We start from the raw sequence: 18,510 nt of genomic DNA, 5'->3' as shown, positions 1-18,510 counted from the left end.
TAATTCCCACATTTAGCATTGAATGTCCAAAGTTTTCAAGTGATGTCCATTAAGATATTAATAGGAATTGTGCCAAGTAAACATGCTTATGCTGTGACAGAACTAAGCACATACTTTGCACATTTTACAACTTTTCTTTAAATAATCATAAACAGATTTGTATCCACTTACCATGTGCTCCCACAATGTATACATCCACAAATATCCGGTTAAATGATTGTAAAGTCTGTTAACAAAAAAGAGCGTGGTATTTAGAGATACATGGACATAATGTAAAATATTATGGAAATCATCTACACTCCAAATGTAGATGATTGAACAGGAATGTATTCTACAAAATGAAACCCTGAAGTACTGCCATGTAAGTAACTGTGTGTTTCCCATGGGCAGTTTGTTGTGTGATAAACAATGCATGCAACAGGAAACCCTTCAGCTGTGGTTCCAAGGGTATGTATCAAGAGGAGTTATGCATTCATCATATAGAATAAACAGAAGGCAGGATTTTTTACCTTGCCCTCCATATGTTACTTCTGTACAATGTGGCCCTGGATAGAGGGACTCAACAACTACTATGGCATCCATGGGATTAGTAAGGTAAGTATTTTTAGAGCACCAATGCTTTCCATAGCCCTTTTTCAGATGTCATCGTTACCAGAATTTGTGTCACCAGATTTTTTTTGCTTCAGAGCAGACACAGCAGGTCAATGGTGAAGCTAGTCTCTAATACAGTCAAACTTTAATCAATAATACTATTAGTATTAGATACCAAAAGGCAATACAAATACAGGGAATGAATGTATTGGCATCATCCAGCACTAACTGGGTACACCTATGGGTGACAATGGCAATGTTTCTAATCTGCTGGCACTAAATGTAGGACAGGATAATTTTAATGAAATGTAGTCAAGAGGGCACACTGTGAACTAGAAACCTCCAGGCTATGTGTAGTGTGTGTGTGTATGCGTGTGTGTGGGGGAGGGGGAGGGTGAATCACCATCTCCCACTGTAGCTTCAAACACAACCTTTTGTTGGATGGACTTGTATGCAGGTATTTTCTGTTAACCAATGTCCTGTCAGGTTTTGCTTTATGGGGGCATTTTATATTAAAATAGCCTACATGTCAAAAATTGCTTACTGTAGTGGTTTTTCATGTCATGGCACAATGAAAATAGGGAAAGGAAGGAGCTGAAATCCCTACCATCCATAATAGTAACACTGATCTATCTGACTTATTTTACAAAGTTGTTGTAAGGATGAATGAAATCATATATGCAAAGCATTACGCTGTTAAATAAGCTGTTTTCTCATATTCATTTGTATATAGTAACCCTTCACTTATATGCCATTAATGGCTGCCTAAGACCCACAAAATCTATTAAACTTATTTTGGACCAAAATAGGGGGCTACAGGGCATCAGCATACATGTCTATGAAATGAAATGTGACGTGTGCCTTATTTTATTCTGTCCACTAGCAGGAAGTTGTGTGGGAGTTGCATTACCTCTTTTAGGATTCTCATAGCAGAAACATCAAGAAATGACACAGCTGAAAAGTCAAGAATGATGCTATGGATGTCAACTCTGGGAACGGTGATGTTGGAAGGAAGGTCTGAGTTCCAGTCTAACTGAATTGGCAAGTCTTTGGTATCTGTAGGCTTATCCAGTTCTTCAATACTGTTGTTGTCCAGTTCTTCTTCTGAATCATTCAGAGTACTTACAGTGCAAATAAAGCCTTTCTGTTTTAAAAGGATAAAAATTAGTTAGAAAGCTTATTCATGAAAAGATGCCTCAAATCATATAAGTATAGAGTTGCTAACTCCATGTTGGGAAATTCCTGGAAATCTGGGGGCATAGCCTTGAGAAGGCAGAGGATGGGGAGGAGAGGGAGCTCAACTGGAATGCAATGCCATGAAGTTCACCCTCCCAAAATGCCAGTTTCTCCAGGGAAAATGATCTATGCAGTCTGGAGATCAGTTGGAATTCCAGGAGAACTCCAGCCCCAATCAGGAAATTGGCAACCCTGTATAAGCATCAGTTTCAGAATGAAAAGTAAATTGTCTATCTATACTTTGTAGACTGAAATTATCTGCGTTAAGACTGATTTGCTTTGCAAATTGTAAGACAGAAAGGAGAAATGAGCAGTATCTGTATCTGAACCTGGGTTCTTAAAATATAAGCCCTGGGATCTAGATAGATCAAAAAATAATTTTAATTATGAGGTGTGTCAACTTTTAATGTACGTAAGCTGTGGAAAATTTCAATTGATATTATAATCTCTCAAATATCCTAAGAACTTCCATTTTCTACCTTTTACTAAAAGATGGCATTGCTAATCAAATAAAGCATGAAGTCTGCTGGTGGCAGCTTGCTATATGTCATCCACATAAAAGTATGTTTATTCTAAATATATTAATCTGTGTAAGCTACCGATAACTCTTTGGCAACACACATACTTACCATAGACTTCCAAAGGTCTGGATTCAATGAACCTTCCCCCACCCCTGATTTTTGCAATCAACCACTTTCCCACCTCCCTTTCAGGTTGTATTCAAACAGCAGCTTTGTCTGAACTATATGTAATGGCTCAACACTGCCACAGACCCAACTGAGAGATATCGAATAATAATTTAGTACAGAGCTTCTTCATTGTGACTCTGAGATTCTCTAGATGGCCTTTTGCCAAGTGTAAGAGTCTCACTATGGTTGGACTTAAATGAGCCACCATGTAACTAATACTGTGTTGAACATGATTTAGAATAGAAATGGATGCCAAGTAATGATGCAACAGTTGATTAAGACACCTTCATGCCCTATTTGCTTTTCAAATTTATCTGAAAGTGGTTGGTGGAAAATTGTTTCTTCACCTTCATACCTCACTAATGATAGTCCTTCCTTCCTGTAGTTAATCTGGCCTTTTGGACTATGGTGCTTAATCATTTAGGCAAAGATAAACTAGGTTTGGGTCTGAGGTGTGTATAGGGACACTACCATATTGATAAGAAAGAGCTATCCTGGTTTGCTTCAGCTGTGTGTGGAAAATTTTTCTTGCCATCTATGATGGTGATTCAGTTTTTCCTCAGACAATCAAGTTTCAGTTGTGTTCCAGTTCTGTGTTTAATCTTAAAACGTTTTTTCAGTTATAAAAATCTTAACTTTTTTGTTTTTGGTTGAACTTTACAGGGAATTAAATTACTTGCTGAGGCACTGAGGATTCTCCCTCTATTTGGGTTATAAAATCCTATCTTTATTACTTTAGCCATAAACCTTGTGTTTTGAATCTTGTTTTTTGCTAAACATTAAGGATAAGCAAACAATTATTCTACCATTATGTTTTACTGTCAAAACCTTGTGACTAGGTAAGATATTGTTGACATTAATGGGACACTTAGGTTGAAGGTTTATGCCTACCTCTTTTTGCTTCTGAGGCAAAAAGTGGCAGAAAGAAGTGTATGCAGTGAAAAGTGGCACAAAACATTAAGAGCAGACACACACCAGTGTGCTTCAGCTTGCCCTCATGAACTCAGGATACTTACAGGGGTCACTTGAAGTTCTCCTTTCTTCAGCATCCTTCTGATTTTCCTCAGGGCTTTGTTCCGCTTGCGTAGCACTCTCAATGGATTGAAACCAACCTGAGACATTTGTTTTGGTTTATCAAAAACTTGCTTTAAAAGAGGTTTTTAGTACTAGATTTAACTGTGTAATAGGGAACTGTATTTATATAGCATATGTCCTGTGTTCCCTGAAATACAGTATATCTGTCACTTTAGGGTGGGGGTTTACACATTGTGGGTGCATCAATGACAAGCCTAGCTGTCATCCTTTTCAGTCTGGCCAATCCCACAACCACTGAACACTTGATTATTTGCTTCTGCCACTGCAGATTGTCAATTTACCCCATTGCCTGGGTATAATTATCCGTTATTCAGAATGTGATCAGAACTTCTAACAGGAATGAAAATTAATTACATGTTTTTTCTGATATTCCTCTAAAGTTACATTAAACTCTCTCATGTATATAGACATAATATTTTATTGGTATTTTCAACATTTTCATTTCTGCTCATTTTCAATGCTGCCAAACCATCTTATTCTGAATTGTGACAAAGGAAATCACCTTTGCTACAACCCAAAGCAGCTTACAACATTGTTATCCCATCTTCCATTCTGTCCTCAGCCCTGTGAGGGAGGTTAGGCTTAGAGAAAATGACTGGCCAAGGGTCAGCAGCAGGGATTCAAGAAGAATATGGCAAAAGTAGTTTGCCTTCAACAGCAATGTTAGCATGTGAGCTGTTTTGTGCTTATTTAGATCATTTAAATGAACATTAGAAATGAGCACAATGCTCTAAGCTGCCAAGGAGCAAAAGGAAGGTGAAGCAGTATATATTAATAATGTATTTTTTAAACCATTTATCACAAGAAAATTCCAGGAATAGTTTGGAATTCCCCAAAAATTTAAGAAGAAGAGAAGACTAAGTTTATATAGACCAAGTTCCTGCTGAATATTATCCTCAATAAAATTCTTACCGCTGCAATCAGCTTGTCCTTGAAGAACCCAATATTAGCAAAGAAGATGGGAGACGGGCACCTGAAAATCTTCACTCCCTCTGGCTCATATATCTGTGTCACAAAGTATGCAGGTTAGTTAAAAATGTCCAGTTCTATATTATTGCAACCTTGAGCTAACATTACAACATTAGATTCTTACATCTGTATAATCCTTCCTGTTCCTGTAGATGTCACTTCTTCCAATGTTAGCCAACACTGTGCATTTGGGACTGTAAAATAAATTAGGGGAAAGTGAAAAGAGTTGAATGCCACATAGTAAGAATGAACACATGGCTTTGTAGTAAGGATATAAATTTAACTGCCACCACAGATTTAAAGGAATTTCTTTGCCTCAGATAATCCTGATAATTGTCATCTCTATCAGATAATCCTTTGTAGAGAACCCCATGTTTATGTCATATGACAATATCTCACAATATTTTTCAACAGGGGCAGGTCACACATTGATATATTAACTATGCCATCCTAAACAGCATTACACCCTTTGTGCGCTTTGGTCCAATATTATTTCTCTGGAGGTGAATTTTGCAAGTATTCTTGTGGAGCTGATTGACCTGTCTGAACTAGATTCAGGAACAATAATATTTTCTATAATTTTGGGGAAAAATTTGTTTTCAAGATGATGGTATCAAAAGTTTCCTACAGGATGTGCAACTACCATTTTTCATATTTTTACGATTACTACCAGTGCAGAAATTTTTCTCCTGCACTCTGTAGGTTTATTCCCTGTAATGAAATATCCTGGGGGAAAAATATAATGGACTGTACTTATTTCTGAAACTCAGAGCTGCCTTACAGATTCTCCAGGATATTGATAGGATCAACATTACACATGTTGAAGATTATCATGCAAATGGAATCCATGATGGAGTACAATGTGTGAACTATGCATTCATTAAATTAGTTGGGGAGTGCACAGCAGTCCAAACAGACACCTAGAAAATGTGACTGTGTGGAAGGGGGTTCATAGCATGAAGCATATTCCTACAAGTTAACTGTCAATAGGAGCACGTGAGAAGGCTGATTGTTCTGCCTAACATTTCATTTTTATGATAATTTGATACTAGCATATATTAGTTATTGATAATGGTTTAATGATTAATTAATTGTATTGTTTTATTTTCACTGTAGAGATGTTTTGTGTTCAATTCTATTTATAGATTTTACTGTAAGGTACATTGAGGTTATAAGCAAGACAAAAAGAAATAAATATTTACTTACAATTGTGCACGGAATATAACTGTCAGGAGTTGAAATCCTACTCCCACTGCTAGTCCAATATCCAGACCCAGAAGAACAGCAGCTAGGAACGTCACTACCCAAATAAGCTGTTAAAAACCAATATATCCCAGATATAATTAATACGTGTGGAAAGCTATGAACAAGGTTCATTTCTAAATGTCTGGCTTTAAACTGTAGCTCCAAGTGAGTTAAGAAACTTCTTAAAGATGACTTTAGTTATGGAATTGTGTTCAGTGTTGGCAATCACATTTTAGCAGGGACAGGGAGTTTGCTGAGGGTGAGTGGATTCCCACAACTCTGTCTCATTTAAGGTTTTATCCATATTCATTCCTCAAGACACAGTACAAAAATCTTCCGTTTAACCTTGTATACATCAATTAAGCAGATCCCCAATAGTAGAGAGGAATGGTCTTTCCCTTCTGCTCCCTCCAAGTTCCTTACTTCTTGAAAAAATCCTCCCCATCAGTGTTAGTGACCATGGCAATTGCTGTCCCATGGGTCCCCAAATGTGCAAGAATTTGTCAAGATTCCCCAAAACACAACATTGCATGAGTGTGAAGAACCATAGGGTTCTTTGAGTTGTTATAGCACAATAATTTTTTCTCAGACAATTAAAAAATGGCTCCCCTAAGGTTCGAGGAATGCATTTGCCAGCGTCTCAGGAACCATCCACATCTCAAATCTAAGCAGGGTCAGTCCTGTTAAGAATTTGGATGGGCAATCTCCAAGGAACATAAGGGTCATTGTTTGGAGGCAGGCAATGGCAAACCATCTCTGAATGTCTTCTTGCCATGAAAGCTCTACAGGGTCATTATAAGTTACCTCTAATTTGAATCACAGGAAAAAAAGGGAACTGAATATTTACCCTTAATTGTTGTGGGGGGAAAAAAGAGCTTAGTTACAGTTTTGCTTGGCATTTCTGTAGGTCAGGTATTAAGGAAGTGGTGGGCTATCTCCCCAAATGCTACTATCTGGTATTTTGCTGATCTGCCTCTAAAAATATGCAGATAAGTCTTGCCATTCTAATCCTTTTTTAGTTTGTTGTTTTCAAAATTATAGTTGTCATCTTATAGGAATAAGCAACTGTGAATACCTTCTAATTGTAGTGAAAAAGTACAACTCACAAACTTGCATTTCACATTTCTACAATTGTTCGAAAAACAATCAATAACAATACAAAATACATCATGCACCAGCCATGTGTTGCAAATACATCCCCCCTGAACAACATCTGCTTTTTGGTCAGGCAGGTTATGAATAAAGATGATAGTCAAAGGGAGGTGGATTGACAAATACAGTTCTCCAAATAGCCAACTTTCACAATACTTTAACAAGATTTTTAGACCATCCTCAAATGCAATTGCACTGAAACTATTGTTTACTTACACAGTCATATTTGTCCTTTCTCCATAGAATTCCTATCTCTTTGAACTGCATCAGCATTCCCTTTAAATTGCCAAGAGCCAAAGCTGCAAGAACTGACTGTAAATGATAAATTAAATAGACCTTAAGCAATGACATTAGACAGAGGAAAGAATAATAGATAACATAACACAATAATCTGTATCACTGCTCCTTTCCCTTCCTTTCCCTTTCTTTCTTAGTATACGCCACTAATACAGCAATCCCCAATGTGGTGCCATTTGGATTCCCCCATCAGAGTCTCTGATCCCTCAAAGACTAACAGATAACAACTAAGACAATCTACCGCAATTTATTTCAGTTCTGTTGATAGAGTGATTGCCCAAGTATTAATAACCCTAATAATCACTCTATTACCTGAACATTTTCTTGACTTGCTCCAAAAAGCTGAAAAGCAAGGGCTACAATTATCATTTTGTGGTTCCCCGCTACCTTTTCTCAAAATTCTGGAAGGGTCTGCAGGCTCAGTAAGGTTGGGATCCTGCACTAAGAAATCCTCTTTTATTGCTTGTAGTACTTAAAGTTCAATTCCACAATATATCAGTGAAAGGTGCAGGCATATCTTTCCTTTATTCCCCTCTTCCCAGAAGTCCTTTCCAACCCCAGAATTTTGGCTCTTTCTCTTTCTTGCTGCAGCTTCCTAGTCCATGTAGCAGTTAATACATTAAGATTCCACAGGCCCAGGAATAACCTTCCCAGAGTTCAAGAAAGATTGCCAGGCAAAGGGAAAGGATTCATGATGCTTGTGTCTGTGTAATGCAGGAACCAACCCTATGCTGTAACATGATGCTTAATTACTCTGCAGAAAGTGATGGCATTGAAGTATTTATTTTGTGCTCTGCATTTGGTGAAGAGTATTTACTGGTTCTTGCCCACTGAATTGAAGTTAACAGGTCTACACAATCCACTGTTGTTTTTACTATTATGGGGGAGAAATGCTCTTCCATTTTGAAATTTATTCTGTAGACACCCACAAAAGAGCTAGAATTCTCTGCCAAACTGCACTGGGATTCAAAATTATCTATATAAGCAACATAGGTCCAGTCCTACTTTTAGGCAGAAGGATGTCAAATTCTCAGCACAGTTACAGGACAACAAATTGATAAATTATTTAATGTTATTGCTGTTAAGTGGGACATCACTTGGATTTTCTGACTCAGAAACCATAATATTTTGAGTTATCTCTGAACATCAAACCTTAGCTTCCGACTCTGATGACAAATCCTCCATATGTGAAATTTGAAAGAGAAGGAATGTACAACCAGTCCTGAAGCAACAGGTATATAATTCTTCTCTTTATATAGGCCAAATTTTATCTATGCATTCTTCTGGCTTATTCTTACTAGATTAGATTAGATACTCTAGATACTCTTACTAGATAGCTCTAGATTAAGTCTGTCACAGGCCATGAGTTTAGCTTGAGAATGGTGCAACATACTCTGAAACTATTTAAAATTGGTAATTGGCTAGTACAATTTTGCAGATGCAAAGGTGGAAGGGATTAATGCAGTTTTTGGATGCTACAGGAAGTGGCTCCATTGTAACACTCAGTGCTTTCTACCATCAAATGGTTCTGCTAGGTCTAATCTAGACTGCTATGTATCAGTTAGATACAGGTATTAAATTTAATCCACATTTTGTAGCTCCACAGATCCAAGAAAGATTTGGTAATTGTGTCATAAATTTAAAATAATACAATTTCTAATTGCTCCTATAGCACAGAATATTTGGTTGTTTCCGCATGGCAGAATTATACCTGTGTAGAACTGGTTCCTTACAATCCTGGTTTATTTTATCCTGGTTTGTCCATTCGCATGGCTGCCTGTTTTGTGAAGGAATCCAGTGAAGACCAGGAGGAAATGCTCCAGTTTGTTTTGCACAAGCCCGGGACTTCTGCATTTACATTGCAAGCATATCTGAGTATGCCTGGTGCCCCACATTCTGATTGACAGTTGTTTTTGAGTGGCAGCTTAAATTAATGATAGGTGGGGAGATCAGGCGGCTGGGCGGGAAAAATGAACTGGTTCTGCTCCCATATGGTGTCCACTCGGTAGCAGGCTCTAGCAGGCTCACCTCGAGATTTTTGAAAAGAATCACCAATTTGGTGGTTTTTGAATACCCTGGGATTAGGGAAATATTGCAGGGTAAACCTGCTTTAGGACTGGGAACTGTGTGAACTTCTTTGCTGCACAGGGAAATTTCTCTTGCTCAACCCAGGATATTTTGACTGTTCGGAAATGACCTTTGTTGAGAAAAAAAAGCCAGTACCTTCTGCAGTGGTTCTAAGAGATGACCAATGGCCAAGATGACAATCATCACAATAATAGCTGAAAGGAATCCAGCGATCTGTGTGAGAAAAATCCATTGTTAACTTTTATTCTAGAACCACTACTTTCTCGCAGCTCAAGTTTTTTCCATGATCCTGAACTGCATCATACCTGCGTTTTACCTCCTGTGCTCTCCTGTACACCAGATCTTGACAACGAAGTGCTTACCGCAAATCCTTTGAATGCACCACCAAAGATGTTGCTTACTCCAAAGGCAACCAATTCCTTCAAAATCAATGTGATATTTATATTTATTGGTCAGGTGAAACATTTCTGAATCTTACTTTTGTTGCCAAATTGGTGAGAGCTGGCATTGTTTTTTTTACCTGGTTGGCATCTACAGGGTAATCATACTTGATGGAATACACTTTGGCCACTGAAAAGGCAACAGCAAAGCCCACAATTGCTATGGAGAAAGCATCACCCACACAGCTTTGGAAGACACTCATTTCTGGTGCAACTGGAGCCTGAAATCTGAAAGCAAAGTCAGAAAACTTCATCAAAGGGCTTAAAATTGTTGATACAGGCACCTTTCTCAATGTGCTAAATGTGTTTTGTTTTGTTTTTGCTTGTTTACTTACAGCTTGATAGTTGTACAAAAGGGCTTATAACAGGTTTAGGAGAAAATCTAGACACATCCCTAACATCTTTGTACAACCTCAGAAGGACAATCATGGAGGCTAGGGAATTCTCTACCTTAGGTAACTCTTCTAATTTTTAATCAAGATGTAATTTTTTTGGGAGGGAGTCAAAATTTAACTTGTAGTGAAATGCATGTACTTACCCCCTCTCTAGGGATCCAACAGTGTCCACCTTATATATTGTTTTAAAATCGCAGGCATAAGATACTCCAGCTGCTATGACGGTCTAGAAGGAAGCAAAACATCCTACTTAAGATTAAGCTATTCATTGCTCTGTTTCTAATCTTTACTTCCTTGTTAGCTGACATATTATTTATCATGTGGTTACTGAACTTTTGTTAAACTTCCCTCTCTATTGTCTAGTCTTTTTTCAAACGTTAGCTATCAGTAACAAATATTAATAATTCAGATTTCAGTAGTGAGACAGACAGATCTGATGGGAAGATTTGACCTTTTCTGCACACTCAAATTACTCCTGATTTTCTTGGGAATTGATTCATAAGCACTAGAATTGATGTGGACAGGGTTCTTCTACATATCTGCCCCCTAAGCATTTTTATGGTTGTGGAGTCGGTTTATTTTTTCCACAAGTCATTTGAATAATGAGCATTTTCAAGGGAAGGTGCTGTCATCATAGATGTCAGTGGTGTCAGAGTATCCTCTTTTTCTTTTAGAAAATGGCCCTAAAATATCAACATAACTAGTGTTGAAATGATAGTTTGAATGGGTTCTCTGAATTCCCAGCTTTCATTTTTTAAAAGTAAGTCTCTAGCCTGATCCCTTGTGGAGTCATAAGGAAAAAAGGCATATCTCTGCAGGGAAAACACCTAGAGACTTCCTTTTTTAAAATGAAAGTTTGAAATTCAGAGAATCTGCTTAAACCATCATTGTAACATTATAGCATTATATTGATATTCAAAGGACATTTAAAACTGAAATCACCCTTGGTTGGGAGAGAGGGAGTGGTTTAACAATAACGACAGTCCAGTCATTGAAAAGTGGGCTGAAGATGAGTGGGATAAAGAAAACTGATGGAAGCCATATGCATGAGGAAAAAGCCGACTGAAAATATGCTTTTGTGTTGCGTAACTGTTATTTTGTATGTAATATATTTGTTCATAATACCAAGCAAGTTTGTGATATATAGTAAAGGGACACTGCAACTTCTCTCTTTGTTTTACTACCTGAATCACACTGTTCCTTTTCTTCTAATCTATACCAATTTGACAACTTGAAAGGAGAATTTTAACACTTATCAGATATAAATAGGTGGAACTATATGACACAAAGCATAATCCATGTTGGTGAAGAAAACAGTATTCCTTAACTTAAGAAGCCCAGCAGTCTAACTGTGAGGCTCACTTACGGAAGGGCTGCTCCTGTGCTCTATAGGGAGGCAGAAATTCAGCAGGCAAAGAATTCACTCATGTCTTAGGAAAAACTGTGCTCATTGAATTCTTAAGTTTGGTGCACCTGTTAAAATGAGACCTTCTGGAAATAAAACTGGGAATTCTGGCTCACAGAATACCTGGAAGTACTTTAAAACTGCACTTTCCCCAATCCCTTTTCAAGCAGTGATACATTCTCAGTAATAAAGACTGAGTTGTTTCCTATAGTACTATAGAGTACTATTAAATACCATCCTTCTTATTATTTCCTATATTATTGGCTTTTATAGTCTCAATGGAAATGAGTATAATTTCATTACCACAATAAGCTCGATGGGGATAGGTGCTGGCAGCTTGGCTTTGTAACGGTCGTTCAGTTCTTTCACCACAAACACAATGACCAAGATGATAAGAGAGGTGACAAGGTCGGCAATGTTTGTGTCTGTGATCCGTTCAAATATGCCTTTTAGGGTCTGTCATGGAATGAAAAAGAAATGTTGTTCAACACTTATCAGGGCTAGTTCATAATGTTTGGTGAACCTGAGCAAGGTACAGCCTTCTCCTCTTGGACCTTCACTGAAACCTGTCAAGTCCAAGCCAAGTCCTTACAGTACTACTGGAAGCAGTACAAGCCATAGGAAGTGAAGCCAACCATTTATTGTTCTGTTGGTAAACTACTTCTACTATACCGGCGTCCTCCTCTTTGAACTTGGCTACGGAACTGGCCTTGATACTTTCCCCCTGTCAAATCACAGCTGACATGGCAATCCTGTAGGATTTTTAAGGCAAGAGAGGTTCAGAAGAGGTTTGCCATTGTCTGCCTCCATGTCATGACCCTGGTATTCCTTGGAGGTCTTCCATCCAAATATTAGCCAGGGCCGACCCTGCTTAGCTTCTGAGATCTGATGAGATCAGGCTATCCTGGAACTATTCTGGGTAGGGCCTTAGTACTAACATATCTCAATTCAAGTATTCAAGGGCATGTAGGGAAGTGGGAGGTTGAGATCATATTGTCATGCCAGAGGTTCAGATACCAGGCATGTAGCTGCAATGGGAACATCTGGGGCGGCTTGTCCCAGGCAGCGCCATTGCAGTCATGTGGGGAGGCGGGGTCGGGGGGATTTTGGGGGTGGGGAGGGCCCGGGCGCAGTTCCCCCTCCCTTCATCGTTGTCAGATAGACACTAATTTGGAAACATTAGAAAAGTTGTAACAAAAGCATAATTTCTTATACTGTACATGGTCATTCGTATTGTCCCTCTAATCTATAAAATCTATGAAACCAGAATAGTGGGATACATGTAAACACTATGTCTCTATCACGCTGCCTCCAGTTCTCTGTAAAACCTAAAAATCTGTCTGAAATTTAGTATAATTCTCTGTAAAACCTAAAATCTGTCAGCTATTTAAGTCTATCCACTGAATTGCTAGTCAAGATAAAGTCTGAAGCAAGAACTTTCCAGTATATAAAAAGAGCCCATTTCAGGTTTCACGGCTGGGAGAAAGATCAGGAAAAGTTAATGGGGACATTCAACAGCCTACACTTGAAATTAAAATTAAATGGAAAAGACACTATTATGTTAAGGCATTTTTGTGGCAAAGTGCTTTCATGTTTGATTGAAACACTTACCCAAATAATCCCCAGTGGTACATTGTATCCAGGAACTGGCAATTGGAAGATGAATTTCAGTTGGGATGCTACAACATGAATTGCTGCAGCCGTGGTGAATCCACTTATCAACGACTGAGACAAATAAATAACAATGAAGCCGATTTGTAGGATGCCCAGTAATAGCTGAAATACAAAACAACATGATCTTTACATGGGAATGAAACAAACAAGGAATACCAGATGCTAGTTTCCTAATAATACTAATAACAACGACATAGTGCTTTTTGAACTTCACATATGTTGTGCCAAGGGCATAGCTTAAATCAGAAGGTTTCAATCTTTCCAGCTCTGGGATGTGCTGAGTATGTGGTTTACTGAACCGCCAAACTCCGCCAAACATAAGTGACTGAAAGAGGAAGGAGTTAGTGTTATGACCCTACCAGTTAAGGCCAGAACTGTGGGACTAGATCAGAGGCGAATCTACAAGGGGAAAAGGGGGTGTACGTTGCACCGGGCATGCGCCAGAGGGGCACGCAAAAATTCAGGTTTGTGTTTTTTGTGTTTTTTAGTTTTTTCAGTTCTTGGCCTACAGGGGCGCAGTTTTTAGACTAGCAGCACCAAAATTTCAGGATATCTTTAGGAAACTCTCCTGATGATATCACCCAGGTTTGGTGAAGTTTGGTTCAGGGGGTCTAAAGTTATGGACTCCCAAAGGGGTTGCCCCATCCCCCATTGTTTCCAATGGGAGCTAATAGGAGATGTGGGCTACACCTTTGAGGGTCCATAACTTTGGGGACGTGGTGGAGGTGCAGGGCGCACGCTTGCCGTGGGTGTACTTCCTCCTTGCTATGGCTCTGAGTGATATTTATGATAACAGGATAATGTAGACCAGTGTGACTATTGGACTGAGCTCCTGGTGAAACTGAAATATAACTAAGCTGCTTCTTCAGTCTTGCTAGTCAATGCTCTTGCTTGACTCGGACTGCCAGATGCACAAGGACAGGGGTTTACCTGGCAACCCTATTCCCTTGCTACCAGGGTGGTGGTTGGGAAAATATCTGTTCCTTTGATGTGTGACGCCATTTTCAACACAAAAGTGGAAGTGACATCATTGTTTTGGAGCAATACTTTACTTTTCCCCTAAAATCATTGAACATCACCTCAACATGAAGATGTCACTTCTGCCTTTGTTCTAGAAGTGATGTCACATTGAAGTTATGCACATTTGAATGTACCTGCCGTCAGAAACTTCCTGCAGGTAGCCAGTACAGTGTTTACTATCTACTTGTTGCAGCAGGCTACCTGGAAGATCTCTCCTTGGCTAACTAAATAGTGTGCTAGGATGTTGTGTGAATGACTGAAATGCATTCTGCTTGAGACTCTTAGCCATTGATTTGGGATTCAGATTTATCCTATGTTCAATAACAGAAACTTGACATAATTCCCAAATTAGTTTATGGCCACTTATTCTATAGGCAGGTTTTGTGAGCAGGGGGAAATTGCCCTGGAATACCACGAAGATGAGAGCGCTCCAAATATTAGTTCATTCTACCATTCACTTTTGACCTTCAGAAGAGTGGTCCAGAGAGTCAAATAGGAAGTCTATTTTCCTGTCTAGTGAATTGGCATCTATTGTTATTAATCAAGTAATCATTGTTAAATAGTTTATACTAAACCAGGGGTCCAAAAACTTATGGTTCAAATGTGTACAGAACAAAATGTTGCTTTAAAAAAAAGAGAGAGAAGAAAGTCAGCCCTTTAAGTTAACTGAATGCTAGAATGTTGGATAGAATAATCATTATGTGAAGCAAATTGCAAGCCAAGATATTTTTGGGACAAACAGTCATCTTAAAGATGCTTTACAGAAAGGGAAGATGATAGATATGAAAGTTGCCAGAAATCAAAGCATTAACCATTTGTTTATTTCATTCATTTATGCTCTGCCTTGCCTCATGGTAAAAGACAGTGTTCCATAATAGCTAGATTTACAGTGGTTCTCAACCTGGGGGTCGAATGACCCTTTCACAGGGGTCGCCTAAGGCCATCAGAAAATGGTCTTTTTATATTTTATATATACCAATTTTATGGTTGGGGGTCACCACAACATGAGGAACTGTATTAAAGGGTCACGGCATTAGGAAGGTTGAGAACCACTGAGCTAGAATAAAATAATAACCTCCAAATCTTTTCTTCCTTGCCTCCTTAAAAGATGCCTGCCATTCATAGCCCTCAAATGTCCTGGCAAACAGGCAGGCGTAGCACCTGCTGAAGATATCCAGAGAGGGGTCCTCCCTCACCTCTTCAGGGAGTTCATTCCACAGAGCAGGAGCTGCGATGGAGAGGGCTCTGGTCAGTACCAGACAGGCTACCCTAAGTGGTGGAATAGCCAAAAAAATGGCTTTCTGAAAACCATAGTTGGCACACAGGGATTTAAATGCACAGGGACTATATAGATAAACATATACATAATGTATATTTTCAGTTATGCAAATGAGCTTTCTGGCTGTCTGTTGAGCTGTTGCTCTGAAGTTTGATGGAATTTGACACTTTAATTGTAAAAGGTGCCAGATCCCTGACTAAATACTACCTTTGCTATGTCAATATTGCATGCACTTAGTTGCAAAAGGTGGTCAAGAAACAGGGGACAAGTGGTAGCTATTGTTTGAAAATGCTCACCTGAAAGATACCTGCAAGCATAGTCACAGATGCAGCCACCATGACCCTTTGTTCATCAGTTGAGTTATTCGTTAGTGTGCTATTGCCAGTGTCATCAGGGACTATCTTTAAAACGGCTGCTCCTACCATCAGGCTCAGAACAGGAAAAGGACCTGTAGAACATTAATGTTAAATGAGGAAAACTGCTCAGTATGAAAGAGCTAGGATAGTTCAGAAAGTTCCAGATAATTGTTAAAAACTTAGGAACCAGACCAATTAACAGCTCTGGCAAGAGCATGTTCCTACACTTCACCATACATAGAACCCTGATTAAGTGGTTCAGGTGCACACACAAAGACTACAATGCATATGTGAAGCTCCGTTCTCTGTTGTATTAGGGAATACTTTAAGTACAAGAATGGACCATTCCACAGCATGAAAATGAATGGAATATCACCTTTAGCTTTAAAGCCTTGTGAAACTTTGAATTTCATACGTGTTATTTACCTATTCCATGCCTCATTCTGTGATATATACATGGGACAAAAAGTATACACCCAGTTCTGAAATATTAGTGTTGGCATGGATGCCTGTAGTAACATCATTCTGATGGTATAACCTCTTGTCTTGTGGTGTTGTTTGATATATGTAATGGAATACTTTCTCCAAAGAATGTACTGATACAAATATTATAGGTAGTGGTGTGGATCCACCAAAGTATTCCCCAAATAGACTTTGTATAATAATTTTTTATTAAGACCAATCAAAAGACCACAAAAAACAAAGTTTTTAAAGGTTCTCTAGTTTTTTTCATGAGGATGAATGATCAGAAAAAAGGGGGAGCAGCAGTTCTTACAACATGGGTATGATGTACTATGCTGAAATTAAAAGCCTGTGTGATGGAATAGTACTGTAAAACTAGCAGAGTCACACCTACATGGCAAAAAAGGATAGTTGATCAAATGATCTTTGATCTGCTGGGTGGGGAAACCAAAAGGCACTTCAAAGCCTTTGCGGACCGCATGGCAAGGTGGAAAGTTTTCTTGGAAAGTAAGAGAACAAAACCTAGGTGACTCTATCATGGGCTAAGCTAAGAGCAGCTCCTCTTGGCTGGATGTCCCGAGAGATCCATAAGAATTCATTCAGTTGAGCAAATCTCTTGTAACTGCATTTATGCTTTATTTCTTTGATTTCTATTTTTCAATAAATCTTTAGCTCATTCCGCACATGCAAAATAATGCACTTTCAAACTGCTTTCAGTGCTCTTTGAAGCTGTGTGGAATGGCAAAATCCACTTGCAAACAGTTGTGAAAGTGGTTTGAAAACGCATTATTTTGCGTGTGTGGAAGGGGCCTTTGAGAACTCAGCTGGCTGGAGTTATTGGAGAAAAGGACCCAGATTTTTACTGAAACAAGCGTGGCTCTCCCAGGCTTGGTTTCATGATAGCCTGTAATACAGCAGCCTTCATTCTGTGGTTGGGATTCTCAGGTGGGTTGTAGAGCCCCACCTGCTGGATCATGTGCCCTTGCATAACTGCCTTTTTTTCAGAAAGCAGGGGCATCTCACTTCCTGTCTCTTTTCGTCTGCAGATGGAGAGAAACAGGATAGAAAAGAATCCACTCAGTGGTAGAAAGGATTCTTCCATGGCTCCTCTAACCCTTGGTGTATTCTTCACATTCTCTCCTCATCTCCCGTGATTGAAGTCACATGATCATGATGCCATGTTCCTGCTGCTCAGTGGTATTAAACTTGCACACATGGCTGGAAAAGGTTGAAGATGTTTGTGTGTAGGGCATATAGGAACCAAGAGGTTGATTGGAATGCAGTTCAACAACTTACCAACAGATATATGTCTGGAAGTGCCAAAGAAAAAATATATGATCACTGGGAAAAAGGCTGCATAGAGTCCATAGCCTGGAGGAACATTTGCCAGCAAAGCAAATGCTAGGCCTAGAAATTAAACATAATGAACACAAATTACAGTAGGCCAAAATGAATTTGTATAAAGCTGTAAAGTCTGCAAAAATGTAAAGCTGCAAAAATGAATGTGTACCAAGTTATAAAGTCTGTAACCAAGAAAAACAGGATTGGAATAAAAAAAGGTTTAAAAAGTATTTACCTTGTAGAACAGCAACCAGCCCTGTGCTGATTCCAGAAATAATGTCATTAAGCATCCAGTCCTTGAAGTGGTATGCTGGTAGCCAGGAGAGGATAGGAAACACACCAAGAGCAATTTTCTTTGCCTTTTGTGGTGTGCAGCTGAAAAGACAAACACACAACAGCTTAGATACAAATATTTCTGTTGAAATTAAACAAAAGGATAAGAATTTAGCTAGAAGGATTATTTATACTCTGTTGTACATAAAGATGTTAGTACAGTGGAACCTCGGTTTTCGCTGGTAATCCATCTGGCGACTATCGGCAAAAACTGAAACTGGTGAAAACCGAGGCTACGCTATCTGTGCAGGTGCAATGCAAATGGCACAGCAAGGTTATGCAAAAGTTGCCTTGGATTTTGTTGGCAAGCTGACAAAATCCAAGGCAACCAACGAAAACCGAGGCAGAAAACGGCTGGTGGTAATTGGCAAAATCCGAAATTGGCAAAATCCGATGTCGCCGAAAACTGAGGTTCCACTGTAGATTGTACATTTGTCCACCAC

The 18,510-nt window shown here is 38.9% G+C and overlaps 1 protein-coding gene across 1 annotated transcript in view; it reads right to left on the bottom strand.

Moving 5' to 3' along the window:
* SLC26A3 (solute carrier family 26 member 3) overlaps nt 1-18,510 on the bottom strand; it is a 34,875-nt gene that overhangs the window by 2,783 nt on the left and 13,582 nt on the right. Inside the window, exons 3-18 of the mRNA XM_048501770.1 lie at nt 17,970-18,109; nt 17,690-17,800; nt 15,872-16,023; nt 13,214-13,378; nt 11,906-12,058; nt 10,341-10,423; nt 9,883-10,030; nt 9,668-9,781; nt 9,498-9,575; nt 7,194-7,289; nt 5,787-5,893; nt 4,705-4,774; nt 4,524-4,616; nt 3,533-3,628; nt 1,502-1,735; nt 172-226 (exon numbers count right to left, since the gene is read on the bottom strand). Of these exons, the coding sequence (XP_048357727.1) occupies nt 172-226; nt 1,502-1,735; nt 3,533-3,628; nt 4,524-4,616; nt 4,705-4,774; nt 5,787-5,893; nt 7,194-7,289; nt 9,498-9,575; nt 9,668-9,781; nt 9,883-10,030; nt 10,341-10,423; nt 11,906-12,058; nt 13,214-13,378; nt 15,872-16,023; nt 17,690-17,800; nt 17,970-18,109 (1,895 nt within the window). The remainder of the gene's footprint in view (nt 1-171; nt 227-1,501; nt 1,736-3,532; nt 3,629-4,523; nt 4,617-4,704; nt 4,775-5,786; nt 5,894-7,193; nt 7,290-9,497; nt 9,576-9,667; nt 9,782-9,882; nt 10,031-10,340; nt 10,424-11,905; nt 12,059-13,213; nt 13,379-15,871; nt 16,024-17,689; nt 17,801-17,969; nt 18,110-18,510) is intronic.

The sequence above is a fragment of the Sphaerodactylus townsendi genome, linkage group LG06 (assembly GCF_021028975.2).
Source record: "Sphaerodactylus townsendi isolate TG3544 linkage group LG06, MPM_Stown_v2.3, whole genome shotgun sequence".
Taxonomy (NCBI): domain Eukaryota; kingdom Metazoa; phylum Chordata; class Lepidosauria; order Squamata; family Sphaerodactylidae; genus Sphaerodactylus; species Sphaerodactylus townsendi.
Note: the sequence above shows the minus strand (reverse complement) of the source record. Positions and strands in the feature narration are given on the sequence as shown.